The following is a 27474-nucleotide window of genomic DNA, read 5'->3' as shown; positions in this document are numbered from 1 at the left end:
ATGGCAAAGTGCATTAGTGTAAATCTTCATTTGAAAAGTTAAAGCACAAAGAAAAGGAACAGAAACATTCAAATTTCAACATTTTTGGTCTACATTTAATGAATGTATCATCATCAAAACATACATGCCACCAGTGCTATTTTTCCACACTCAAAGGGTACTGGAACCTACCATGAACACCTCCCTTGCTCTCTCACAATGGTGTCCACCTGAGAAGTGTCAGAACTGAGTTCAAGTGAGTTCCAGATGCAAAAAAGCCCTGCATGCAGCAGACCTTCAACCAATGGTAACTCCTAGAGAACTGTACTTGGAAAGAAAGATAGATCTGCGCAAACTCTGAATTGGACTCTGATAAGCTTCATATGCTAGAAACCCCTCATAACTATGTACACTTGTTTCTTTTGTGTTTTTGTTTGAGCCTCTTGGGCTTGCCGATCAGAAGGCCAGCGGTTTGAATCCCTGTGACGGGGTTAGCTCCCATTGCTCTGTCCCAGCTCCTGCCAACCTAGCAGTTCGAAAGCATGCCAAAGTGCAAATTGATAAATAGGTTCCACTGTGGCTGGAAGGTAAACGGTGTTTCCGTGTGCTCTGGCACTTGTCACGGTCCTCCGTATGCCAGTCATGCTGGCCACATGAACTGGAAAACTGTGGACCTACGCTGGCTCCCTTGGCCTGAAAGCGAGATGACCTCTGCAACCCCATAGTCACCTTCGACTGGACTTAACTGTTCAGGGGTCCATTACCTTTTTCTACCTACCAATAAAAATATTGTTCAAAAATTATATCCTGTTTATATCCTGTCTTTCTCCATAAAGATATGAGAATCATATAACACTGGCCCTAAAGATGCCTCCCAGTACATTTCTGAGCATAATTCAAACTGTTGGTGCTGACCTTAACAGACTTGGCCCTGTATATCTGAAGGAGCATCTTTACCCACATCATCCAGCCTGGAAACTGAGGTCCAGCACCAAAGGTCTTCTGGCTGCTCCTTCACTGTAAATGAGGTTACAGCAAACCAGGCAGAAGGCCTTCATGAGAGTAGCACCTTCCCTGGGGAACTGCCTCCCATTAGATGTCAATGAAATTAGGAACTACAAAAGAAGACATCCTGTATAAGGAAGTTTTTAACACTTGACTTTTATTATATTTTTATATTCTGCTGGAAGCCACCCAGAGTTGCAGGGGAATCCTAGCCAGATGGGTGGGGTATAATTGTCGGCATTTCCACTCAGCCAAGCCGATAAGGCCTCATCTTCCTCTGAGCCGAGCCTTTGAAATCGCCTCCGACGAATAATTAATGACCTCGAGCCTTTGATAAGGCTCCAAGGCACACACGCTGGGGTTTTGAGGGCAGGGCAGAAAATGGGACCTGGCTGCTCTTCTTCTCCTCTCCTCTCCTCCCATAGGCATTTTTTTTTAAGCCTCCCATTGATATGATTGTAGAGTTGGTGTGTTGGAAGAAGGGAAATTTTTTTGGATCAAGAAGATCCCAAGTCTCATTGATAGATAGATATAAATATAGAGATATAGATAATATAGATAATATAGGTAGATAAGAGATGATATAGATAATATAGATAATATAGATAGATAAGAGATAGAGATAGAGATAGATAGAGATAGAGAGATATAGCTTGTTCTATCCCACCACCCCCGACCTGATCCTTTATATCCCTTTTACTGCAAAGGAAGGACAGCGGCTAAACTCCCTGCAGATGCAACAAGGAGTTCATGGAGAGGAAAGTCTACAAAATCCTAGGGCTGTTGGATAACCTCACAAGGACCATAAAATTAGGCACTTGGCTGTGCACTGTGAGAACAGAATGCTGAACTAGATAGGCCTTTGGTTTGGTCCAGCAGGGTTCTAATAACCTTCAAAATACTCTGCCAGGTCAGGCAAAGAACGGAGTCTGTTGTGTAAACAAGTGTACTGCGTTGTTGTGGGCAAACTCGGCGTGTGCCAACTTCTCCATCCAGTCATCTTGCTGATAATTCATGTAGCAGTGTAGGTACTGTTGTAAGGTGGCATTCATTCTCTCTGACTCTCCGTTTGTCTGTGGGTGCCTGGCCGATGAAAGACATACTTCTACCTTCAGTAGTTGCATCAGTTTCCTCCAGAACTGGGAGGTAAATTGCGTTCCCCTGTCCGATATAACCCTTTGCTGCAACCCATGCAGCTTGTACACGTACATCGGAGGCAGTTTCTTGCAGGGCACGAAGTCCCCCATCTTAGAGAACAGATCTACCACTACCCATATGAATGTCTGTTTCAGTGACTCCGATAGGTCGCTGATAAAGTCCATTGATATTGCTTCCCATGGCCCTTGGGGGGGGGGGGTGGTTGAAGCAACCCTGCTGGTGATTCCTGGGGCCTCCTGGTTCACTGGCAAACTTCACATGCCTTGATATATTCCTTGATTTCTTCCTGCATTCTTGGCCACCAAAATTCCTTAACATATGTTAAATAAAGTCACAATAAAATATTCTATGCAAGTTTTCTTAGGAATATAATCCTTTGGTATTTAGTCATAAACAGTCATAAGCAGGAAAGCAAGAAAAAAGACCTCTTCTTACACTTGTAGAATATTCCCATGCAGAGTAAAATAATCTGCGGTTGGGATGGAGTTCTGTTTCAACCTCGCATCAGATCGCCAGATCAATCCAAATGAGTTCAAAGAATTTCTTCAGCTTTGCAGTTTTTTGGAAAAGTAAACACTGTCAGCTGGAACTTTAGGCTTTTCTTTGCTGGGTTGAGTTGGAGCACTTACTCGGCGACTCAATCTTGCCCCCCACGCTTCTTTCAAAGCAACTCAGGAGAGAGAGAGCGCTCACGTTTCAGAGCCTAAAGAGATCCCTTTAGGTTTTTTAGGGGTGCACATGTTACGATATGGATGCAATGCAGCTGCAAACTGCTAGCTTGAAAACATCACATGATGGAATGTTGGGACTGTCCAGAGGAAACAGAGGGACAGTCAATTCACAGGGCAATGCACCGGAATTAGCTCAGAGTGTAATATGAGCAACCACAACCACTTCCAGCCATCAGTCATGCAAGACGTGGCAGGAGAGGTGCCTGGCTTGGCTCCTGGGATGCTAGTCCTCAGCATAGACCAAGCTATTCACACCTTGTAAAGGTGTAATTCTGAACAGCAGAATCTGTTCTCAGTTAACAGACACTTTGCATAGGAGCCAACTCCTAGGGGTAGAGGACCCAATAAAGTATTTTAGGGGGCCACCTTCCCCAAGTTCATGGGCATTGCCATTCAAATGGTGTGAGTGCACTGTCTTGTGATCGATTATGCAGGGGGGAGCTTACCTGCTCCACCCCCAATATTTTATTCAAGTTGGCACCCCTGCCATATGAACGCCATGAAAAGAGCAGCACATGCTGCCAGGGCTGTGCCCACACTGGTGTGGGCCCCAGTCTTGCCCCCTGCCAAGTTCTGAAGAAATCGAGAGGAGCTCACTGTGTTTGTTGCCCAATGTTAACTCTACATGAGAATAAGGGCATCGGAATTTCCCAGTGATGAAGCCAAAGTTGTATTATTGTTGTTAGCCGCCCTGAGCCCGGCTTCGGCTGGGGAGGGCGGGATATAAATAAAATTTATTATTATTATTATTATATTATTTGTGATTAGCTTGCTAGAATGAGACACCAGGCGCTGGGTGGCCCCCATTCTCATTGCCTGGCATGTAGGGTTGTCCTTATGTGCCTTGTAAGGTAGTGGTGATGGAGATCAGAAGGGGCAATGGGGCATCAAACACACAGAGTAAGGAGACAGATATTGGTATGCATTGCAAATAAATACATTAAACAGAAAACAGAATATGATTGGACCCTTCCATTCTCTATTTTTGTAGCCATCTACATCTGAGCTTTCGGAAGAAGGTCTTTTCAAGATGACTGTGAGGGCTGATGCCAGAGAGTCCCATAACCTAGATGGCAGAGTGTGGATTGTGCATTAAACCTGTGGGGTGGGGTGATCTCTTGGTTTTGCTTTTATGAAGACATCATGGGATCCAATTTCACTCATCTTAAGGTGTCTTCTTAGAGCCAAACATCATCAGGCACCTTCTTACAAATATACGGTATTTGTAGATGACATTCTAATGCTATCCAGCAACCTTTGTAGCAATCAAAGGTAACTGCAGCGCAGTCGTGGTGCCTTTCAATATTTGGCTCGTAGAAATTCCAGTACCTGAAAAGAAAAGAAAGAGCAGCACTGATTAATCAAGATTGGAGGTCTATTTCCTCACCTGCTCCCCGTGCCTTCTACCATTAAAAATATGTTTAGTTATTTCTGTCTTAACATCCATCCCGTTTATCGTCACTTCTGATAAGGCCTTACATTCTTCAGTGTCCATTTTATATTCAATCGAGTTGAACTACACAGCACACAAAAAATGTTGTAAATGTATTGTATAACTCATTTTTAGCTCTCCATGAATCTATTGATACTAGTAACAATGGTGAAATGGGTCTTTTTTACTTCCATGAGATGTTTGGGTTGCGTCCAGAGGCAGAAAAAGTTGAGTGGGGTGGGTGCAGCTTGCCCTGGGTGCCATCCCTGAGGGGGGGTGGTGGCATTGCTGCGCTGGCCCCAACACTCGTCACAGACTGCACCTGCAAGGAGGCTCACGGCAGCCGGTGCGCCCCCCCCCGAGACATGCACCAAGTCCCCTGGGACACTCGCCCCGCCCCCAGGTACACACCGCTCCAGATGCCGGAGCACCTAGCTCCACCTCTGGTTGGATCTGACCTTTGATCAAGTCTAAGTTCACATACAGCAGTGGTTCCCAATTGGTGGTCCACAAACCACCCACTCAGGCACTCCATTATACCTTTCACATAACAAAAACTGCCACAGAGATATCGAAATCTTCAAAGGAAGATGGTTTGGCTTTTGAAAAACAAGGGGTCTGCAGTACTTAGCTAACTGGGAACCACTGGCAAACAGGGTTTAAGTTCCCAGCTAGTATTATACAACCCCACTGCCCGTTTGTAAAGTTTATCTCAATACCTTTGCCCAAAAGGATTAGTGGTTGGTATTGGGTGCATCAATGGAGATGAATGTCATTGGATTTTGTTGCAGGAGACCTTGCAAAATTGAAAGCAGCCCTCTGTTAATCCAGTCTTGGTAATAAATGCCAGTCCAGTTCTCTGTTCTACTACCAAGCTGTGGATGAGTGAGATCTTACTCTGACCTTGTACATCCATCAGCACAAGCTGAAAAGAGTTGTTAGATACTTAAAGGGAACCATGAACTGTCTTAAACTGCCAGCTGACAGCAAAAACTATTAGGAATCTGTCAAGGATTCTTCAGTTGTGATTCCTGTTTTGCAGGAGGTTGGACTAGATGACCCTTGGGTGTCTCATCCAACTCTAAATTTCTATGTGTCTATGATTCTATCCAAGAGAGTGACATGAACTACCCTCTCTTACACACTTACTTCATCTGCTGCTATCATTTTAGGTTAGAGATTGCTGGTTATTCAGATTGCTTAGCAGATAACAGCAGAAATACTTTCCTAAAGAGTGTTGCTCAGCTTTAGGTCCCTGCAAGTCCTTTTGAAGCTGAGCTAATCACCACAAACCATTTAAAAGGATGCCTTCATCCTCTTCCAAATCACCACATTCACTAGGTTAGAGAAGCTTTTCTGTCTTTCCAATCTGGTGAGAAGCAGCAGTCACTCACCTGGACAATGATGTGGAGGGGTATATATGTAGATCTTTGGTAGTAGAGAAAATTGCATGGCAAAATATATTTGGAGAGGGAAAGTATCAATTATGTAAACAGAATCTGCAACTTTTTGGAATTAATGCCATTAACATATGTTACTTCAAATACTTACTCGGCTTCAGGTAGCCTCCCTGACACCCATTTCCAGTTCCCTTCCAGGTCTTTAAAGAGTCCAATCCAAAAAAACTTTCTACGTTCTTTTACATGCTGGTCTATAAAAAACTACAGTAGGGGTGGAGAGAAAGAAAAAACAGAAAATCTTCAGTAGGAATGAGGAGCCAGGCACTTCTCTCAAAGCCTTTCTTGACAATGTCCCTTTCTCGGGGAGACAACAGCCCTTTACAGACATTCAATTGGCATCAAACAAACACATTTCAAAAGGAGGAGGTGTCACCATTGAAGGTCCAATCCACATTGTTTTGGGAAGCAGTGATCAAAATAATACATATTATTCCATGTATGGTTGCATCAAGCACCAAGAAGAATTGTGTGCTTAGGATATGATATTGTCCCCCTGATCCAAATTATGATGATGATGGGTGATGATCATTGGAATCAAGGAAGAATTCCAATTAGGAAATATTGCAATGAAGGGTAACTTCACCTGGCTTCACCGAGACTGTTTACATATGTGTTCCAGTCATGACACAGAGTTAAAATTCCCAGATACTATAAATGACTGTGCCATAGAACAGTTGGTCTTGGAACCATCTATCGGGACAGTAACCTGTGTAGCAAACACTCCAATTTCTGTATCTATGCTTATTTGTTGGTTCCAGAGACACTGCAATCAATCTGGTTATGGTATGGTTGATGGGGTCTCACCCATGTCTGTGCCCTGCGGCACCCCAGTAGCTCCTCTGCCCGGGCTAAGGGGCTGGGAGAAGGATATACCTTGCAAGCTCCTATGATACTCTCATGCCAAAGGGTTAGGGTGGTGAGGGAAACCTTTTTTCTAAGCACTCAATACATCTCAAAGAGCAGAGGAAGAATCTACAGGAAATCCAAGGGATAGATTCCCCTCAAGTATCTACTCCTCCTCCTCCTCCAAGACCTCCTTCATGACTGCCAGTTTCAGGCTATTCAAGTTCAGCGGCTTTAACAAACCTCATTGAGTCCCAGATGGTAGCAGCTGCTCAGTGCACCACCCACCCCTTGGCTTGACTGATGAAGTTGCTGTCTTGGCTGCATACAGGTGGATAGGACCTTCTTAAATGGATAGTGACGATAAGAACCCTTTGACTCAAGGAGATACTCAGCTTTGATGCTCACCTGTTCTTCTTCTGTATCTGTATCTGCAGAAACAAGCTGGGCACCTTCCCTCTCACACTTGTCTTTGGAATCCACCCATGAGCGTAGCTCAGGAGAAAACAGATAGAACGAACTTGAAAATATAATCCAACCATCTTTCAAGTTTCTAGTAAGGATGTCTTTGAGTCAAGCCAGAGGAAGAAGAGAAAAAGAAAACAAGGTAGGGAATTTAAGGGGAGCCACCTTGTACGTCTGTGCAGATTTCAATTATTTTTGTTAAGTTCATTTCTGTCACCATATGATAACATATATTCATAGAATCATAGAATCATAGAATCATAGAGTTGGAATAGACCACAAGGGCCATCGAGTCCAACCCCCTGCCAAGCAGGAAACACCATCAGAGCACTCCTGACATATGGTTGTCAAGCCTCTGCTTAAAGACCTCCAAAGAAGGAGACTCCACCACACTCCCTGGCAGCAAATTCCACTGTCGAACAGCTCTTACTGTCAGGAAGTTCTTCCTAATGTTTAGGTGGAATCTTCTTTCTTGTAGTTTGGATCCATTGCTCCGTGTCCGCTTCTCTGGAGCAGCAGAAAACAACCTTTCTCCCTCCTCTATATGACATCCTTTTATATATTTGAACATGGCTATCATATCACCCCTTAACCTCCTCTTCTCCAGGCTAAACATGCCCAGCTCCCTTAGCCGTTCCTCATAAGGCATCGTTTCCAGGCCTTTGACCATTTTGGTTGCCCTCCTCTGGACACGTTCCAGTTTGTCAGTGTCCTTCTTGAACTGTGGTGCCCAGAACTGGACACAGTACTCCAGGTGAGGTCTGACCAGAGCAGAATACAGTGGCACTATTACTTCCCTTTATCTAGATGCTATACTCCTATTGATGCAGCCCAGAATTGCATTGGCTTTTTTAGCTGTCGCGTCACACTGTTGGCTCATGTCAAGTTTGTGGTCAACCAAGACTCCTAGATCCTTTTCACATGTAGTGCTCTCAAGCCAGGTGTCACCCATCTTGTATTTGTGCCTCTCATTCTTTTTGCCCAAGTGCAATACTTTACATTTCTCCCTGTTAAAGTTCATCTTGTTTGTTTTGGCCCAGTTCTCTAATCTGTCAAGGTCGTTTTGAAGTGTGATCCTGTCCTCTGGGGTGTTAGCCACCCCTCCCAGTTTGGTGTCATCTGCAAATTTGATCAGGATGCCCTTGAGTCCATCATCCAAGTCGTTGATAAAGATGTTGAATAAGACCGGGCCCAAGACAGAACCCTGTGGCACCCCACTAGTCACTCTTCTCCAGGATGAAGAGGAACCATTGATGAGCACCCTTTGGGTTCGGTCAGTCAGCCAGTTACAAATCCACTGAGTGGTAGCATAGTCAAGACCGCATTTTACCAGCTTCTTTACAAGAATATCATGGGGCACCTTGTCAAATGCCTTGCTGAAATCAAGGTAGGCTACATCCACTGCATTCCCTTCATCTACCAGGCTTGTAATTCTGTCAAAAAACGAGATCAGGTTAGTCTGACATGACTTATTTTTCAGAAATCCATGCTGACTATTGGTGATCACAGCATTCCTTTCTAGGTGCTCACAGACTGTTTGCTTAATGATCTGCTCCAGAATCTTCCCTGGTATTGATGTCAGACTGACTGGGCGATAATTATTTGGGTCCTCTCTTTTCCCCTTTTTGAAAATAGGGACAACATTTGCCCTCCTCCAGTCTGCCGGGACTTCGCCTGTTCTCCAGGAATTCTCAAAGATGACTGCCAGTGGTTCTGAGATCACATCTGCCAGTTCTTTTAATACTCTTGGATGCAGTTCATCTGGCCCTGGAGACTTGAATACATCTAAACTAGCCAAGTATTCTTGTACTATCTCCTTAGTTATTCTGGGCTGTGTTTCCTCTGCTGAATCCTTTGCTCCAAATTCTTCAGGTCGGGCATTGTTTTCTTTATCGGAGAAGACTGAGGCAAAGAAGGCATTGAGGAGTTCAGCCCTTTCTGTGTCCCCTGTTTGCATTTCACCATCTTCTCCTCTGAGTGACCCCACTGTTTCTTTGTTCTTCCTTTTGCTACGAACATACCCATAAAAGCCTTTATTGTTGCTTTTAACCTCTCTAGCAAGCCTGAGTTCATTCTGTGCTTTAGCTTTTCTGACTTTGTGTCTACATGTGCTGGCTATTTGTTTGAATTCCTCTTTGGTGGTTTCCCCCCTTTTCCATTTTTTGTACACATCCTTTTTTAATCTTAACTCAGTTAAAAGTTCTTTAGATAGCCACCCTGGCTTCTTTAGGCAACTTCCATGTTTCCGTCTCATTGGTATTGCCTGAAGTTGTGCTTTTACTATCTCCCTCTTAACAAACTCCCAGCCATCATGAACTCCCTTTCCTTTTAGTATTACTGTCCATGGGATCTCACCCAGCACTTCCCTAAGTTTTATGAAGTCGGCTTTCTTAAAGTCAAGAAATTGAGTCCTAGTATGCTTGGCTGCTCCTTTCCGCTGTATAGTAAACTTCAGAAGAGCATGATCACTCGCGCCTAATGATCCTTCCACTTCTACCCCACTAACCAGGTCATCAACATTGGTTAGGACCAGATCTAAAATGGCTGTTCCTCTTGTTGCTTCTCCCACTTTCTGGACAATGAAGTTGTCTGCAAGGCCAGTGAGGAATCTGTTTGACCTTATGCTCTTGGCTGAGTTTGACATCCAACAAATATCCGGGTAATTGAAATCCCCCATTACTACTATCTCCCTTCCTTTTGCATGCTTGGCCATCTGTTCCAGGAAGGCATCATCTATGTCCTCCGTTTGGCTTGGGGATCTATAGTAAACTCCCACAATGAGGTCTCTGTTATTCTTCTCTCCCTTAATTTTGACCCAAATGCTCTCACTTTGGCTTTGAGGTTCTAAATCTTGGATCTCTTCACAGGTATACACATCCCTGACATATAACACCACTCCTCCTCCTTTCTTCTCTGGTCTGTTTCTCTGGAATAGATTGTATCCCTCCATTATTACATTCCAATCGTGGGACTTATCCCACCAGGTTTCAGTGATGCCTATTATGTCATATTTAGTTTGCTGTACCAAGAGCTCAAGCTCATCTTGTTTATTTCCCATGCTTTGCGCATTAGTGTACAGACATTGAAGTCCATTAATTATTCCCCCGTGTCTCTTATTTAAGGATTTTTTCCTCCCACCACTAGGTCTGCGTGCTGTTTGCTCCATTTGGTCTATGACATTTGGATGACCATCTTCATCAATTGATAGACTCCTACCTTCAGGAGCACTGTCTCCCTCCCCCACATTAGTCAGTTTAAAGCCCTCCTGATGAGGTTTCTGAGATTTTTGGCAAAAACATTCCTCCCAACCGTTGTGAGGTGCAGCCCATCGCTTGCCAGAAGTCCATCTTCAAGAAACTGCAGTCCGTGATCTAAGAATCCAAACCGTTCCTGTTTACACCATTTGCGAAGCCAGCTGTTCACTTCCACTATTTTCCCCTCTCTCCCTGGGCTACGGCGTTCAACTGGGAGGACAGATGAGATGACAATTTGTGCATTTAATTGATTCAATTTCCTGCCCAGAGCCTCGTAGTCTCCTTTGATCTTCTGGAGGCTATTGCTTGCAGTGTCATTGGTTCCCACATGAACCAAGAGGAAGGGGTATTTGTCAGTGGGTTTTATGATTCCTTGCAGTCGTTCAGTTACATCTTGGATCTTAGCCCCGGGGAGACAGCACACCTCCCGAGACATCTTGTCAGGCCCACAGATCACTGCTTCTGTTCCCCTCAGTAGGGAATCCCCTATCACCACTACACGCCTCCTCTTAGGTTTGGTCGGGGTTCTTCCGTGAGCTGTCCGTTCCAAGGTCGCCTGCACATTCCCTGAGGACTGACTTTGCTGCTCATCTTCATATACCTGATCGACTGTAATGAGGGAGAGATCCTCAAATGGAGTCTGTTCTTCGTCTTCCATGCTAGGGGAGAGTGTTACGAAAAAGGAGCAATGCAGCAGCGAGCTCCAGATGGCTGGAAAGCCAAACAGGATATTGATGTTTGGGACTGTACCGTGGGAACAAAGGAACAGTCTATTCAATGTACTGAGCACCGGATGTTAGCTCAGAGTGTCATCTGACCTGTACTGGAAGTACAGGGGAGGAGTTTTCTCTCTCTGCTGTTGGTGTTAAGAGAGTGCAGACACGTTTCTCTGTACTGCTGGAAAGACAGAAATAAAGGCATGTAAATACATTTCTGTCTGTCTCTTTCCCCTCCCTGGGGAAGAGGGGAAGAGTGGTGTGTTCTTCTCACGTTAGAGGAGGATCGCCGATTGAGATCTCGCCTGATCTTGCCGGGAGTCGCAGACGGGGAGGTCAACAAGGAACTCAAGCCGGGTGCCTGGAGTGTGGCCAATTCCTCTGACAAGGCTTGATTCCTACAGAGAGGACTTCAAAGCGATTGTGTATTTCTAAACAATCAGAGCGAACCCTGGGCCTCCTACTTCTTTGAGTCACGTTTCTCCATATATCTGGCACCTGTGTTGGTGAACTAGCCTCCTTCTCAGGGATGTCCCCTGTCTCCTCCTTGGTGGAGACGGTGTTCTCTGTTGCTTCCAAGAAGAGCTCCAGCTCTCTAATTCTTTGGAGCGTAGCTACACGTTCCTCCAGTTGCTGGACTTTGTCTTCTAAGAGGGCAATCAACATACAATTGCTGCAGGTAAAGCTGCCTGCAACCTTTGGCAAGATGGCAAGCATTGCGCAGGAACCACAGGCGACTCCATCTTGAAAATGTGTCTTTGGGGGTGGCTACAGTGGTCCTCCATCTTAAAAAGCGTGAAAACAGGACAAATAACCCCCCCAAAAAAACCTAGGTCTCCCCCAACAAACGTTTGAGACTAGCTCCCCTAAATCTAAAAGATGGATCAAACTGCGCACGCCGCTGCCCTGCAAGCTCTGATAAGCTCCTCCCACAGCTAATCACCTGACTCAACAGAAACCCTGCCCCCTCTGACCTTTGCACAGGGAGAGCAGATAATCAGCTACAGAGAAACACACACACAAGAAAACCCTTTTGCTCCTTCTTCAGCTATTCATCTGGGAAGCTCAGAAATCTTAAAACAAGAAAAATATTCACTCTTCAACCCATGTTGATGGTGCAGTAAATACCTGGGTGGGCATAGCTGGAACAGGGAGTGCAGTCAAGAACCTCACCTACTTGTTTCCACCTGGATACTTAGGGCAGCATCAGGGCAGATTTGAAGGTTGGGAAGGGGGAGTAGTTGTGGTTTATCAAAATTCTCTTTCTCTTTCCAGGCCCTCTGTTGAGTTGTGGAGGGGGGAGGGGAATCTAGACTGTAGGTTCCTGGCATTGGGCAGCTGGGACAGATGAGGGATTCTGCTGCTTTACCACCCACTTTGCTGCCAAGCAGTCTCCCTGCCTGAGCTGACAGGATGAATCCAGTGGGCTTCCAAATGGCTCTGGGGAATATTCCAGCTGATATGACAGGTGCTCCTGCTGAGCTTTGGCCAAGCTCTACAACAACAACAACAACAACAACAACAACAACATAATACTTTATCTATATTCTCTTATTTATGTTTCCCCAAGCCACTCTGGGTGGCTTCCAACAAATTAAATCACAATTCTACACAATTGTATATAAATCATAAAATAATTCGTTGGATCGGTCAGGAAAACCACTTGCACTCTGGCCCCTGCCCCTTGTGGCTGATACAAACTAGCAGCGAGGGGAGAGCTTTTTAAAAGTCACTGTCTTCTTGATTCCTGAGTCTGCCAGTCACTTTTGCCTTTTCAGGAGAGTCCAGCATAGTTTGTGATTCTTCCTTGCTCGGAACTGTTGCTTCTTTCCATCTTTGGGCTAGTAGCATCCTTGCAGCAGTTGTCGCATACATAAACAGTCCTTTCTGGTCTTTTGGAATATCAGAACCTGTGATTCCTAACAGATTTCTAACAGAAATGCTTCTGGTTTTCTAACAAATGTAATTTTAAACATTTTTTTCAATTCATTATTTATTAATTCCCAGAAAGACTTTGTTATCTTGCATGACCACCACATATGATAAAAGCTACCCTCCTTCTCTTTACATTTCCAACAAATTTTAGAGGTTGTTCTATCCATTTTGGATAACTTAGTAGAAGTTGGATACCACCAATACATCATTTTCATTTAATTTTCCTACAGCGTACAACATGCTGTGAATTTCAAATCTGTTTTCCATAGCCTCTCCCAATCTCCTATTTGTATGTTATGTCCTAAGTCCTTTGCCCAGTTTATCATAACCGATTTAACCTGTTCGTCCTTTGTATGCCATTCTAGGAGCAGGTTATACATTTTGGACAGAGTTTTAGTACTATTTCCCAAAAGTTCTTTTTGGAATCTTGATATCTCATGACTAAAAGCTCTCTTTGTGTCTATCTTGAAGATATCATTCAACTGAAAATACTCTAGCCAATCTGTTGCTAGTTCTCTTATCTCTCTCTTTTTTTAATTTTAACTGATTTTCTACTTCAGTTAACAGTATCTATACCTCTTATGTTCACTTTTCTCAAAGATCTTGCTTCCAAAGGGAAAATCCACCAGGGTGTTTTTTTCTCAAATAGATTTTTATACTTTTTCCATAGGCTGAAAATCAATTTTCTTATTATATTATTCTGAAATGCTTTATGTACCTTTGCTTTTCCGTACAATGTGTAAGCATGCCATCCAAATCTATTATCTAGAATAGATAATAAATCTAAATCTAGAATGTCTGCACTTTTCAGCGTGATCCAGTATCCTGGAGCCAGCAGAAACAGGATGCTTCGTAATAGAATTTCAGAAATTACCTCTCATTCTTGCTTCTGTTAGTAATTTATATTTTATCCTTGGTTTCTTCCCCTGCCAGATAAACCTGGAAATGTCCTTTTGCCATTGCTCAAAGCATCCAACACTGCCTATTACCGGGACTGATTGAAACAAGAACAACATTCTTGGCAGTATATATTAATATTCTTAGCTGTTAACAAAACTCCTAGATATTTTCCTTTTTTTATGTATAACAAAATCTGTTTTCTGTTGTAAATCTTTCCCCCCCCCTCCACCATGTTTTTAGCAATGAGCTTCACCACTCCCAGAGGGTGGGGCACTGCCCTCACCACTTTGATGACTAGGTGTGTTGACGGGGATGCAGTTTTGTGCCTAAGAGGGAGGGGTGTTATGTATTCAGTGGTCTGTGTTTGCCTTAGCTTGAGTCTGCACTAAGCATTCTGAGCCGCTGGGTTCTGATTAGATACATGATATCCAATCACAGGACATTTCAGGATTTGGGCTATTGCCATTGCCCCTTAAACTCTCAGTTATGATTCTCAGCTTGGGAGTTTAGACAACCAATCATATTGAGAGTGACAGTGGTCCAGGACTTCAGAAATGTATATAAGGAGTTGCTTTGCCCCTGTTGTCCAGTTCTGTTAGTTCAAAAAAGGTTCTTGCTGTTATCACTGGGTCTTGCTTGGTGGGAACCCACCTAAAATTCATTACCTATTTAGGAAGTGTTTCCAGTGAAGGAGAGCCCACCTTAGAGACCTGTGCAGATAAATGGAGGACCCTATTGTGACCTAGCTTTGTGGTCTGGGTACTTGCTGTGGCACCAGAACAGGCCCGTGGGGAGAGAGAGGGTTGCTATGGTCCACAAGTATTTTAACCCATATGTCAATGGGCCAATTCACTATGTGAGGGGGCTTGAGGGCTCCTTTCTGATGATGGGTTGTGAAACAGGAGAGAGATTTTGCTGTTGCACCAACCACCCCACTGCCCAGCAGTCTCTCTGAGCAAGTTGGTGGAAGCTGCCTCGGGAGTGCTATTCAAGAATCTCTCTCCCATGGGGGAATATAATAAAGGACAGGTCTTTTAGCTGACCTGTTTTGATTGTCTCTGCTACAGCAAAAATGACGACGGCTTTTCTTTCCTCACCATAGAAGCTAAATCAATTCAGCAGATCAGGAGAGCTGAACTGAATATCTCTGATGTTTCCCTAGGGTGGCTGGGTGCAAAGGAGGGCAGCACTCTGCTCTGGCTCTAAGAGTATTCAGCTAGAGGAGGGACATTCAACTGGCGCAGACTCAGGGCAGGTTCTCACTGTGCTACAATTCTTCAGCATCATAGGGTAGCTTACCAATTTCCTTTTGCAGTTGATCATTTCTTTTGGCAAGATACCGCACTTCCTCTGATAAGTTTTGAGCTGCAGCGAGTATTTGGAAGTCTAAAGGTTTGAAACAGTTTAAGGCAGGAGTATCTGAAATAACAATCTGCAAATATTAAGAAACCATTTCCAAACATTTTAAAACAATCTAGCCTGAAACAAGAAGCAGAGCTCCAGGATGGGGTTCTTATGAATATGAGGGCAGACTTAGAATCATAGAATCATAGAATCATAGAGTTGGAATAGACCACAAGGGCCATCGAGTCCAACCCCCTGCCAAGCAGGAAACACCATCAGAGCACTCCTGACATATGGTTGTCAAGCCTCTGCTTAAAGACCTCCAAAGAAGGAGACTCCACCACACTCCTTGGCAGCAAATTCCACTGTCGAACAGCTCTTACTGTCAGGAAGTTCTTCCTAATGTTTAGGTGGAATCTTCTTTCTTGTAGTTTGGATCCATTGCTCCGTGGCCGCTTCTCTGGAGCAGCAGAAAACAACCTTTCTCCCTCCTCTATATGACATCCTTTTATATATTTGAACATGGCTATCATATCACCCCTTAACCTCCTCTTCTCCGGGCTAAACATGTCCAGCTCCCTTAGCCGTTCCTCATAAGGCATCGTTTCCAGGCCTTTGACCATTTTAGTTGCCCTCCTCTGGACACGTTCCGGTTTGTCAGTGTCCTTCTTGAACTGTGGTGCCCAGAACTGGACACAGTACTCCAGGTGAGGTCTGACCAGAGCAGAATACAGTGGCACTATTACTTCCCTTGATCTAGATGCTATACTCCTATTGATGCAGCCCAGAATTGCATTGGCTTTTTTAGCTGCCGCGTCACACTGTTGGCTCATGTCAAGTTTGTGATCAACCGAGACTCCTAGATCCTTTTCACATGTACTGCTCTCAAGCCAGGTGTCACCCATCTTGTATTTGTGCCTCTCATTTTTTTTGCCCAAGTGCAATACTTTACATTTCTCCCTGTTAAAGTTCATCTTGTTTGTTTTGGCACTTGATTTTCCGTGGCTGAGATCACCAATGAAAAGCCTCAAAAGAATCCTGCAGCTGGATCAGACCAAACACCCATGCAATCCACTCTCCTAATCACAGCTCCTGAGGGCTCCAGTCCTGCCACTCACCTCCTGGCCTAGGGCAGGGTCTGATATGCTCTCTAAAGGACGGCTGCCTCTGCTGCTGCTGGGCAGAGAGGACTCCGTTTTGTTTTTTGTTTAAACTGCTGTTATTTTTTACCTATGTCATTTTAAACTGTGATATTAATGCTATATTCTTAGTTTTAGACTTTGATTTATGTGGAAATTGTTTCCCATTTCCGTTCCACCTTAAAAGGGAGCAGGATGTTTGTATAACAGCCTGCGCGTTTCCTGTCTCACAGGATGTTTCTGTTGTATGTTCCTTTCGTTTTCCGCTGTTTTGCCTGAGCAGTCGGAGCAGACGGTCATGTCTTCTTTGTTCTGACCAACGCTGAATAAAACTGTAAATATGCATGTTCTGCTCTCATGCTTGTGCAACTTTTTGCTGTGTGAATTCTGCTGTTAGAGTGTGCACTAAGCCTGAGGCTTAGTGTCGCTAAATTGCTGGTACTGCGTGACTACGGGAGGTCGATGGATCGTCCGGCACCGAGCTTGGGGGCTCAGATGGACTTTATCTCCCTGGCAGTATCCCAACAAAAGGTTTCAGGCCCAGATTCACGGCACTTGCAGGAGAGTAAGACAGCGACAGACTGCTGAAAGGTATGTGCTGGGAAAGTGAAAGCAGAGGCTTTTCTGGATGCCGCGGAAAAGGCTTTTGATGTCCGGCAAAGCTAATTGGCCTGGGAGCCGAGCCAGAGGCATCGTGATTAATGGGCTGCCGAGATAAGACGTCTTTGAAGGCATAACGGCTCACGTAAAAAGCTGGAATGGAGTTTTTCCAAGCTTCGGAGGCCACTGAGTGCCCAAAGTTAAATCGGCACAATTATCAGACCTGGGCAAAATGGTGTGAGAGTTTGCTGCGTCAGTTTGGAGTCTGGCATACTGTCTCTCAAGCCAAGTTCCTCGGACAGAGAAATGGCAGGGCCAGAATTTGAGGGCCGTTGATATTATAGTCTTATCCGTCTCTCTGGAGGAAATAAAGACGCTTGCTGGAAATCTCACGGCACGTGACATGTGGGATGCTTTGAAAAAGGCCCACCTGCCAATCACCCCAGCCCAGGGTTTGAATGCATCGGAGGTCCTGGCTGTTTCCCAGAATGCTAGTGAATGCAGGGATGCTGAGGGCACCGGTTGCAAGCTGCAGGGGGAGAAGACTGCCACGTCATCCCAGGCAGCATTCCAGCCTCCAGGGGGAGCCAAAGAGTCGGCAGCTGAGAGCTCTGTTTCTCGTGAGAACCAAGGTCAGAGCCTATGCAGAGGCCGGAAGGCCAGATGTAAACAGAGCATAAAGCCTGCAGATGGCCAGGAGCAGGGGGGCAAGTTGCAAAAGCCCACGCCAGTGGAAAACAAGGCTATGTTTGCTGGCACAGCTCCACCAAAGGCTAAAGGCACGTCTGATGGCCAGGAGCAGGGGGGCAAGTTGCAAAAGCCCACGCCAGTGGAAAACAAGGCTATGTTTGCTGGCACAGCTCCACCAAAGGCTAAAGGCACGTCTGATGGCCAGGAGCAGGGGGGCAAGTTGCAAAAGCCCTCGCCAGTGGAAAACAAGGCTATGTTTGCTGGCACAGCTTCACCAAAAGCTAAAGGCAAGCTGCAAAAGCCCACGTCGGTGGGAAACAAAGCCAAGGCCAGGTTTGTTGTGGACTCTGGGGCGACGCGCCATCTCACCAAAGACCGCCATCTGTTTATCTCCTTCACACCTCAAGATAGAGAGGTCCAGCTGGCTGATGGAAGGACTTTGCAAGCTGCAGGAGTTGGGACTGTGAAACTTGCAAGTCTGCATACTACCATCAGAGATGTACTTTTTGTTCCAGGAGCTGCGGACAATTTGATTAGTGTACCACAGCTGACTGGGCGTGGTTTTGAGGTTTCCTTCAAGAGGACTGTCTGTGTCATCAGAAAAGGCAAAGAGGACATTTTGCATGCAAAGTTGATGGATGGTTTGTTCTGTCTAACTTATGATGACAATGCTGTTATATCTAATGCTGATACTTGTTGTGTTGCACAAACTAACAAGGTTCTTCATGCAGGATGCATTCACGATGCACATAGAAGATTTTGTCACCTCTCTTGGCAAGCGCTAGCCAAGATGCCTGAGTTGGTTGAAGGTTTGAACATCAAACCTTGTAAATTTCACATGAAATGTGTATCTTGTGCAGAGAACAAGGTGAAGGTTGCTCCAAAAGGCAAGGAGTCTAGCAGGCAGGCTTCCAAACCCTACCAGCTAGTTCACGCAGACCTGGTAGGTCCTCTAGCGCCCTCTTTGGGAGGAGCAAGGTACTTCATGGTTCTAATTGATTCTTTTCCCAGGTACATTCATGTGTTTATGCTCGAGCAGAAATCGCAAGCATTTCCTAAGTTCAAGGCATTCTGTGCTTGGTTGGAGAATGCTCATGGTAAACGTATTGGTTGTCTGTTTACTGATCGAGGCGGGGAATTCACTTCTCAGCAGTTTGAAGCTTTCCTGACTGAGAAGGGAATCCAGCATGACTTGTCAACGCCTAGATCGCCATGGATGAATGGGCTTGCGGAGAGAGCAAATCAAACGTTGCTGCAAGGGATAAAAACCTTGTTGCATGATGCCAATCTCCCTGAGAAGTTTTGGGGGGAGGCTCTGGCGAATTTTGTTTATTCTTTTAACAGGAGACTGTCATCACCTATTGGCTGCACTCCCTATGAGAAGATGTTTGGGAGCAAACCTAACGTCAAGCACATGAGAATCTTTGGTTCTGACATGTGGGTACACACCCCACAAAGCAACAAGCTTGGGAAGCATGGGGCACATGGTTTGTTCATGGGGTACGAAAAAGGTGCATACAGGGTATGGATGACTAACTCTAAATCCATAAAGTTCACAAGGAGTGTTGAGTACAATCCTAAGTGGGGGGGAAATGTGGGAATTTTCCAGAGTTACCCAGAGGAGGATGAAGGTGATGTGAAGAAAGCAGATCATGCTGAGAAAGCTGAGGAAACTGAGGATGATGATGATGATGATGATCAGAGTTCGGATTCCAGTTCAGTGGGCGGCGCTGCTGCTGCTGTCAGTGACAGTGATGACACAGCAGACTACAAGAGCGCAAAGGCCTCAGTCAGACCATCTGATGAGTCTGACAATGAACTGGAAGAACCACTGTTCACCATTGGTCACTTTTCTCCTAAGAAGGAGGAGATGAGTCCAGAAGACTTGCGTCTGGTTCGCAGGTCTGAAAGGGCGACCAAAGGCAAACCTCCAAAGAGATTTGCTGATGAGTTTGCTAAGACGGCAACTGCTGTTCTTAGTAGCTCAGAGGTGTGGGAACCTTCTAGCTTCGAAGAGGTCCAGGAGTTAACCTCTAAAGATGCTGAGCCTTGGCTTAATGCCATGAAGGCTGAAGTTGATTCCTTGAACAGGAACCAAACTTGGGAGCTGGTACCGGTAGTCCCAGGGATGAGACTGGTTGGCAGCAAATGGGTCTTCAAGGCCAAGACAGACCAGAATGGCAAGGTTGTCAGACACAAAGCCAGATTGGTTGCCAGAGGTTTTTCACAGGTACCAGGGCAGGATTACCATGAGACCTACTCACCCACAGTCAAATATGAGAGCATTCGGCTGATGCTCAAGATCGCTGCGGAGGAGAAACTGCATGTTTCCCATCATGACATTAATACAGCTTTTTTGTACGGGATTTTGAACGAGCAGCTGTACATGCTTCCACCTGATGGAATGCAGATACAGAAGGGAACGGTCTGTAAACTGCGGAAATCCTTATATGGTCTCAAGCAGAGTGCCAGGTGTTGGAACACAAAACTCACTGAGACATTGCTCTCTCTAGGTTTTCACCAGGGCAAAGCTGATCCATGTGTGTTTGTCAAGGAGGAGGGGCAAAACAAACTGTATTGTTTATGTTTTGTTGATGATCTTCTGATGTTTTGGAAGAATCAGGCTTTTTACCAAAGCACCCTAGCTCAGCTGAAGGAGCACTTTGACATGAAGGATCTTGGTGAGGTATCCAACTATCTTTCTCTGCAGGTGGAGAGGGACCAAGCAGGTAATTTTCTGGTACACCAAACACAGAAAATTGCTGATGTATTAACCAGGTTGAATTTGGTTGATGCAAACCCAGCAGACACACCGATGGTGACAGGTTACCAGGTAGACAGTACTGCTGAAGCGTTTTCTGACACAACGCTGTACAGATGCATTCTAGGCAAGTTGAATTTCATTGCTAGATGTTCGAGACCTGACATTGCTGTAAGCACTAACCTGCTGAGCAGACATGCTAACAATCCTACTGTTCAGGATTGGAAAGCTCTGAAGCGCATAGCCCGGTATTTGAAAGGGACTATGCACTTCAGGCTGAGGTTCACCAGTCAGAAGACTGGAGGTCTTGAAATCTTTGCAGATGCAAGTTTTGGAAGTGACACCACGGATGGTACAAGCACTTCTGGAGTATGCTACATGTACAACCACTGCCTGTTTGACTGGTTGTGCAAAAAGCAGACGACAGTTAGCCTAAGTTCCTGTGAAGCAGAACTCAATGCTCTGTCATTTTCACTCATGGATTGTGAATGGTTGATGCAACTGTTTAAGGACATTGGGGTTTCTGTGAAATGTCCTATACAAGTGTATCAAGACAATAGATCTTGTTTGGCTTTGCTGAACTCGGAGAGTTGCAAGCAAAGGACCAAGTACTTGCAGATTAAGCTACATCGTGCAAGAGAGTATATTCAGAAAGGACTCATTCAGGTGTCCTACATGCCGGGAAATGAAATTCCTGCTGATCTGTTGTCTAAGGTTGTTAACAGAGAACAACTTAAGGTTTACGCACAAAGGTTGCAATTGGGTTGAACCACAGGTACTACAGGTTACACGGAAAGGGGGAGGATGTTAGGATATTTCCGTTCCACCTTAAAAGGGAGCAGGATGTTTGTATAACAGCCTGCGCGTTTCCTGTCTCACAGGATGTTTCTGTTGTATGTTCCTTTCGTTTTCCGCTGTTTTGCCTGAGCAGTCGGAGCAGACGGTCATGTCTTCTTTGTTCTGACCAACGCTGAATAAAACTGTAAATATGCATGTTCTGCTCTCATGCTTGTGCAACTTTTTGCTGTGTGAATTCTGCTGTTAGAGTGTGCACTAAGCCTGAGGCTTAGTGTCGCTAAATTGCTGGTACTGCGTGACTACGGGAGGTCGATGGATCGTCCGGCACCGAGCTTGGGGGCTCAGATGGACTTTATCTCCCTGGCAGTATCCCAACAGGTGTCACCCATCTTGTATTTGTGCCTCTCATTTTTTTTGCCCAAGTGCAATACTTTACATTTCTCCCTGTTAAAGTTCATCTTGTTTGTTTTGGCACTTGATTCTCCGTGGCTGAGATCACCAATGAAAAGCCTCAAAAGAATCCTGCAGCTGGATCAGACCAAACACCCATGCAATCCACTCTCCTAATCACAGCTCCTGAGGGCTCCAGTCCTGCCACTCACCTCCTGGCCTAGGGCAGGGTCTGATATGCTCTCTAAAGGACGGCTGCCTCTGCTGCTGCTGGGCAGAGAGGACTCCGTTTTGTTTTTTGTTTAAACTGCTGTTATTTTTTACCTATGTCATTTTAAACTGTGATATTAATGCTATATTCTTAGTTTTAGACTTTGATTTATGTGGAAATTGTTTCCCATTTGGTTGTGTATTTTTTATGTGGTTTATTTGTTTATGACTGTTTTAATTATGTAAATCTTGTTATGCTGTAAGCATTGAGCATTATGCTGCTTGAGAATTGTTTTTTAACTGTGGAAAGGCGGCATACAAATAAAAAATTATGATGAAAGTGACTCATGAAGTATCTCTTATGTTCCGCTCCTATGTCCTCCTTTTCTGCTGGGAATCACAAAGTCACAAACCAATTTCCCACTGAGTCACACAGTAAAGCCAAATATACAAAGAATACTTTTCAGTTTTCAATTATGCTTTGTGAGATACAAAAAATACAGAAACCCAAAGTTTTCCCCCACCCTGGAGTGCAGTTTTGGGGTGGCAGAAGAGAAGGGAGAAGTGGGGACAAAGTTCACTTGTGCTAGTGCTAAAATCTTGCAGTAGCACAAATATTGCACTAGCACAAACATTGTGAATTACAGTTTGATGGGGGAGGACAGCATTTCTAGTGGGGAGATGTGAGAATCACAACCGTCTGCTTTTCTTCCTGCTAAGCAATGAACAAAAGTGATGAGTTTCACTGAATATATGTATTGCTCACAAAATACGAATCCCAAATTGAACTACAGGAATTGCAGTCTCTATAAATTAAACATGTTCTAGCAAAAGTGAGGATGTGGAAATAAAATGCTTACCATCCTTGTCCAGATAGAATGGTTCAATTCCAACAACAAAGTTTCGAATCATATTCATTGCCTCCTGAATCTCCTCTCTCTTTTTCATTTCCTTCTGATCTAAGGAGGAGGTAGGTAGAAAAAAAATGAAGAAATTGTGTTCTAGCTTACTAGTCTGATGAGCTAGGGGAGGGGATATTTGGTTCCAAACTGCTTTTAATACTTTTTATATTTTCTGCTCCCAGCCCTTATATTGGTTCCCTATGCCTTGATTGTGGCTGCCCTGGTGCTCTGAAGTCCTGTTCAGGTGGCTGTTGCTTCTGTCATCAGATGGTTGGCCTTCCTTTGAGAGCTTTAGATTTTTGGTTGTCTAGATGCACCTGTCCTCTTTGTCCTACAGAATGGGATTTGCCAAGCTGCCTCATGCCCTGCCGTATGCTCAAAATATGTAAAGTCTTGGATCATTTGGTTTCCTCCCCCCTGAGCTTTGCTTACTTTGGAGTGCCCTTTAAAAATGAATTAGCTATGAAAATAGGCCATTTCTTCATCTATCCAGTACTATTTTTCTAGAAAAAGAGGACCTGGAACTCAGCATGAATGCCTCCCTTGTTCTCTTAGATTGGCAACGGAGCCCACCTGAGAGGGCCTGATGAATTTCGGCTGAAAAAAGCCTTGCATGTATCTAGATATTTACATAGGCTCTGGACACACCCACTTTGGCCATGGCCTTTTCCTTTACAGCCTGTTTCCCCCAAACATTTTCCTTCAAGGAACTGGAGCCTTAGCAGAGGGCAGGCTGGCGAGGACCAGGAATTGGGGCTCTCCCCCAGCAGATGAGGATTAGTTGGGAAAGGAGCAGAGAATGGCAACTGGGAAAGGGAATTGTCCAGGGTGTTCCAGGGACTTGTGTTAGCCTGTGCTTCTGTTCCAAGAGCTGGAACTCACTTATTCAGGGAGAACAAAACAGTGTCATTGCTCTCTGGGTGACAGATGTAACTCAACCCCTGATATCAAAGAGGGATGAAAGGGATAAATGGAAGGTGGATCCTGCCATCTCTTTTTGGAAATGCTGTTGGCATTGAAGGAAAGCCCGTGACATTAGTTGCAAAGTATGCTAATTATATACTTACATAGAAGGAAAACCAGCAGTGTCATGGCAGTGAGGATGAAAATCTCAAGTACGACAAACCTTTCACCCGTTGGAGATGTGATGAAAGCAACCATACTCTGAAAACCAGATGCTAGAAGAAAGAAAATTCTGCTTTAGCCATCAGGAGCCAACATACCATTCCCAACCCAGGAAAAAGGGTTCCATATGCTGTGGCAACCATCAGCCAGAGACAGTCCATTGTTCAGGGGGTGGGCCCTTGGGAGGATAAGTAGGTGGAGGAAGCAAAGCGAGATGCCTTGCTGCTTGAGGAAACTTTTCTGACCAATATCTGGATCAGAAGACAGTAGCCTTTGATATTAAAGGACTTTCTGCCCAATAGGCAAATGACAAGATGCTCCCTCTGAACACTTAATTCCACATACAGAAGCTGGTCTGGACTAGCCATTGGCTCTTATTTCGATGCTGCTGATGGGGCAGCAGACTAACTGAGGAGGTGCAGCGCAGCTTGTGTGGTCTACCCATCTCTGCCCACCTCAGCACCTGCTACCATTCCTGGCTGTACACAGTAAAGGAACACCACAGCCAGCAGCAAAGAGTGGGCTGAATCCTGGGGTTTCTGTGGGGATTAGTGGATCTCTGGCACCCAAAGAGCTTTGTGTGCTTTTCTCTGCACTCCTCCCTAGCACAACCTGACTGGCTCCACTCCCTGCCTGTCTCTCCATCAACTTCCCTTTCCCATGCATTCCTCTACTTTATGAGAAACCTCATTCCATATGACTGTGCTGTATACAGACCACCAGTTTCATCTGCTGCTGCTGCTGTTGCTGTTGCTGTTGCTGAATCCTTTCTGGGTGCTTCATTATCTATGGACTCTGCACCCTTTTCGGGTGTTGGCGTCTCCACCCTTTCAGTTTTGTCTGTGAAACAACAAGCCATTATAACATGGAGGATAAGACTATGAACACATTGGTTGGAGTATAAGTCTCTCATCAAGTATGAGAGTTCACCATGTTCACTTTTGTTGTCCTGCACTTAATCTCCCTATTACAAGAACATAATTATAAAAGTAGATACACATGTAGAAATGTAAATGTTTGCATTATTATAAAAGATGCAGGAGGAAATGACCAACAAGAGGACCCACAAAGGGGAGGGGAGAAGTCCAGGAGATTCTATGGAATCGTGTTTTTATATTGTATGTTGATATGTGACTGTAAAATTTTAATTTGCAAAACCAAATAAATCAATTTTAAAAAACCCAAAAAGACTTTGGAGACCACAAGCTGGACCTGGAAAAGAAGCAGACGGAAGCTGTGCATTTCTTGTGCATTCCACTACTTTTATGAGAAACCTCATCCCATATGACTGTGCTGTATACAGACCATCAGTTATAGTTGCAAGTTGTTCTGCCTTCGCTGGGGCTTCTGCTGGTGCTGTACGCTTTGTGGGTTTTTTGGGCTTTGTGGGCTTTGCAGGCTTTGCGGGTGCTGGCTTCTCCATCCTCTCAGTTTTGTCTGTGAAGCAACAATCTAGAATCAGATAAAAACAAATGGAGAATAAGACTATGAGCAAATTAGGTAGAAAGCGGCCTCTATCAGTATTAGACAATCCTTTCCCGTAAATACATTGTTGTGTCCAATATAAATGAAACGTCTTTCTCTTTTCCTTTCGTTGGATCAATCTCAGTTTTAAACCAAAAGAGATGTTCCACGTGGATTCCAAGGCATTTAAAAAAATGGTTTAAGTAATATAGCACATTCTCATTTTGCATCCTATTCCACTCTAAACTCCTGGACATCTAGTTTACAGGGCTCCAGTAAGATGTTCACCATTTAATAGATAATGTGGGATCTATTAGGGAAGTTTTTAATGTGTGGTGTTTTATTTTGTTTTGAATCTGTTGAATATTATTATTATTATTATTATTATTATTATTATTATTATTATTATTATTATTATTATCTTTGAGGTCTTCAGATGTTCCTGGGTGCCAATTCCCTCCATCACAGGCATCATGGTCAATGGTTGGGGATGTCAGGAGAGGTAGACCAATAACATCCTCCCCACCCTTTAAGGAAGGTATATACATTTAATTATATAACTGCCTCCTGATCATCAGAAAAGATGGAGTACTAGATCTGGTCTCAGTTGGATGCCTATAAATCCAACTGAATCTAGCAAGACTTTGGAGACCATGAGTTGGACCTGGAAAACAAGTAGAGGGGAAGCTGTTACACAGGCTCTCCAAGTGTGCCATTTTGTTTTCTTTTTGCAAAGACCCAACTTGACATCTGATGCCGTGGCTAAAAGAAAGAAAGAAGGCGGCTGTTGTCTAATCCGAACTAGCCATCAAAGCCATCTGAACTAGCAGCCCTTGATATACTAGTAAATGGGTTTTCCGAAGCCTTATATTTTCTGGATCATGGTCATGATCTGGATCTGGATAAATAAATTGGGCCCATGAATCAGAGCAGGGCACCTGTATTGCCAGGGAATAAAACAGAATGTGGTGCTCCTGGTTTGCAATGTAGTTGGAGCTTTAATATAAGGAATCTGACTGTTTGAGAAGAAGTGACAGCAACTACATGGCTTGGCCAGCTATCAAACACTTGACTGCATAGGGGAAGGAAGGAGGAAGCAGTTGTCTGGAACAAGGAAAGTAACCTTATTTTGACCGAACCACAGAGATAAAGAATGCAAATGAAGACTCTAATGCCCACGTGCATCGACTCCCAGTCCAGATCAAAGGATGGGAATGGAATTACATCATGAATTACCGTACATCTGTTGCCAGCTTGGCATGAGACCTACTCTATGGTCTATATAAGGGCCAGCAGCTGAAGGAGACAGGGGGATCTTGATACATTGTTCTATGCTCCATTCCAGAATGTGAAGAGAATGACCACCTGCCAGTCTGAAGTGTCCCAGATAAGCCTTCCAGATCTCCATTGGCTGGGGTGACTGAACCTATGCTATCTGTATAATGATTATTTTTGCCTAAGATATTTTGCTTATTGGTTATATTGCTAGCTTTGTAGTTATTTCCAGTTGCTGTTGGCTTTATATTAGACTCTATTCTACGTTGCTGATTGATTTCTTTGCTAATGTTAACCAATTAATAAGAGTTTGTCTCTACCTAAGAGTCTGTCAATTCTCTGTCCAGTGGAATCCAAAGAACCTGTTGCTTGCCTGGTGGTTGCTATTGGCCAAACAGCCAGTAGGGGATGCTGGCAAGACAGCACCTGTGCACATCCTTATAATGTACAACCACCCAGTTTCATTGGATGACCCTAAGTTCTAGTATTTAAAAGAGAAAAACCATTTGTAGTTTATAAAAGCTCCTTATCATTTAGCCTCTTAGTGACCTTTCGGCCCTGGAATAAGTCCCTGCAATTATCATAGCTTGTAAGGAAAGTGTTCCACCCATCAGACCTCTTTCTGTTTGGATACCTTGGTGTTGTCATGGAACAATCTTTTCTCTAATTTCATCCTCCCACTGGCTAAGAACCACCTCCCTTGTGATGTCAGGTGTTCCAAAACTCCTCCCATTTATGCTATACCATTTCCTGATTGGCTGCTGATTATATCCAATCAGCATGCAACATAAAGCATAAATACAGGAAATAGTTTTATTTTTTATTTAGGCCTGGTCCATATCCCTTCAAAGCATATCCCTTTGAAGAATCCTTACTCCTCTACACTAGGCTAGTAATA

At 44.4% G+C, this 27474-nt stretch overlaps 1 protein-coding gene across 4 annotated transcripts in view; it reads right to left on the bottom strand.

Annotated features, from left to right (window-relative positions):
• The window catches only part of LOC128420551 (CD209 antigen-like protein D), an 86653-nt gene extending 59385 nt beyond the window's left edge, over positions 1–27268 (bottom strand). Inside the window, exons 1-10 of one of the 4 annotated variants that reach the window (XM_053402148.1) lie at positions 27211–27268; positions 25866–25965; positions 25143–25289; positions 24555–24677; positions 23780–23890; positions 22671–22769; positions 15178–15264; positions 7017–7174; positions 5857–5966; positions 3831–4202 (exon numbers count right to left, since the gene is read on the bottom strand). In XM_053402148.1, coding sequence (XP_053258123.1) covers positions 4052–4202; positions 5857–5966; positions 7017–7174; positions 15178–15264; positions 22671–22769; positions 23780–23890; positions 24555–24677; positions 25143–25260 — 957 coding nt within the window. In that variant the 5' untranslated portion in view covers positions 25261–25289; positions 25866–25965; positions 27211–27268 and the 3' untranslated portion in view covers positions 3831–4051. Of the gene's footprint in view, positions 1–3830; positions 4203–5856; positions 5967–7016; positions 7175–15177; positions 15265–22670; positions 22770–23779; positions 23891–24554; positions 24678–25142; positions 25290–25865; positions 25966–27210 lie in introns of those variants that run through there. The other 3 variants (XM_053402151.1, XM_053402152.1, XM_053402150.1) reach the window with 3 other exon arrangements.
• Between the last annotated feature and the right edge of the window lie 206 nt (positions 27269–27474).

The sequence above is a fragment of the Podarcis raffonei genome, chromosome 9, assembly GCF_027172205.1.
Source record: "Podarcis raffonei isolate rPodRaf1 chromosome 9, rPodRaf1.pri, whole genome shotgun sequence".
In the NCBI taxonomy this organism is placed as follows: Eukaryota; Metazoa; Chordata; class Lepidosauria; order Squamata; family Lacertidae; genus Podarcis; species Podarcis raffonei.
This window is presented reverse-complemented; position numbering and strand designations above follow the sequence as displayed.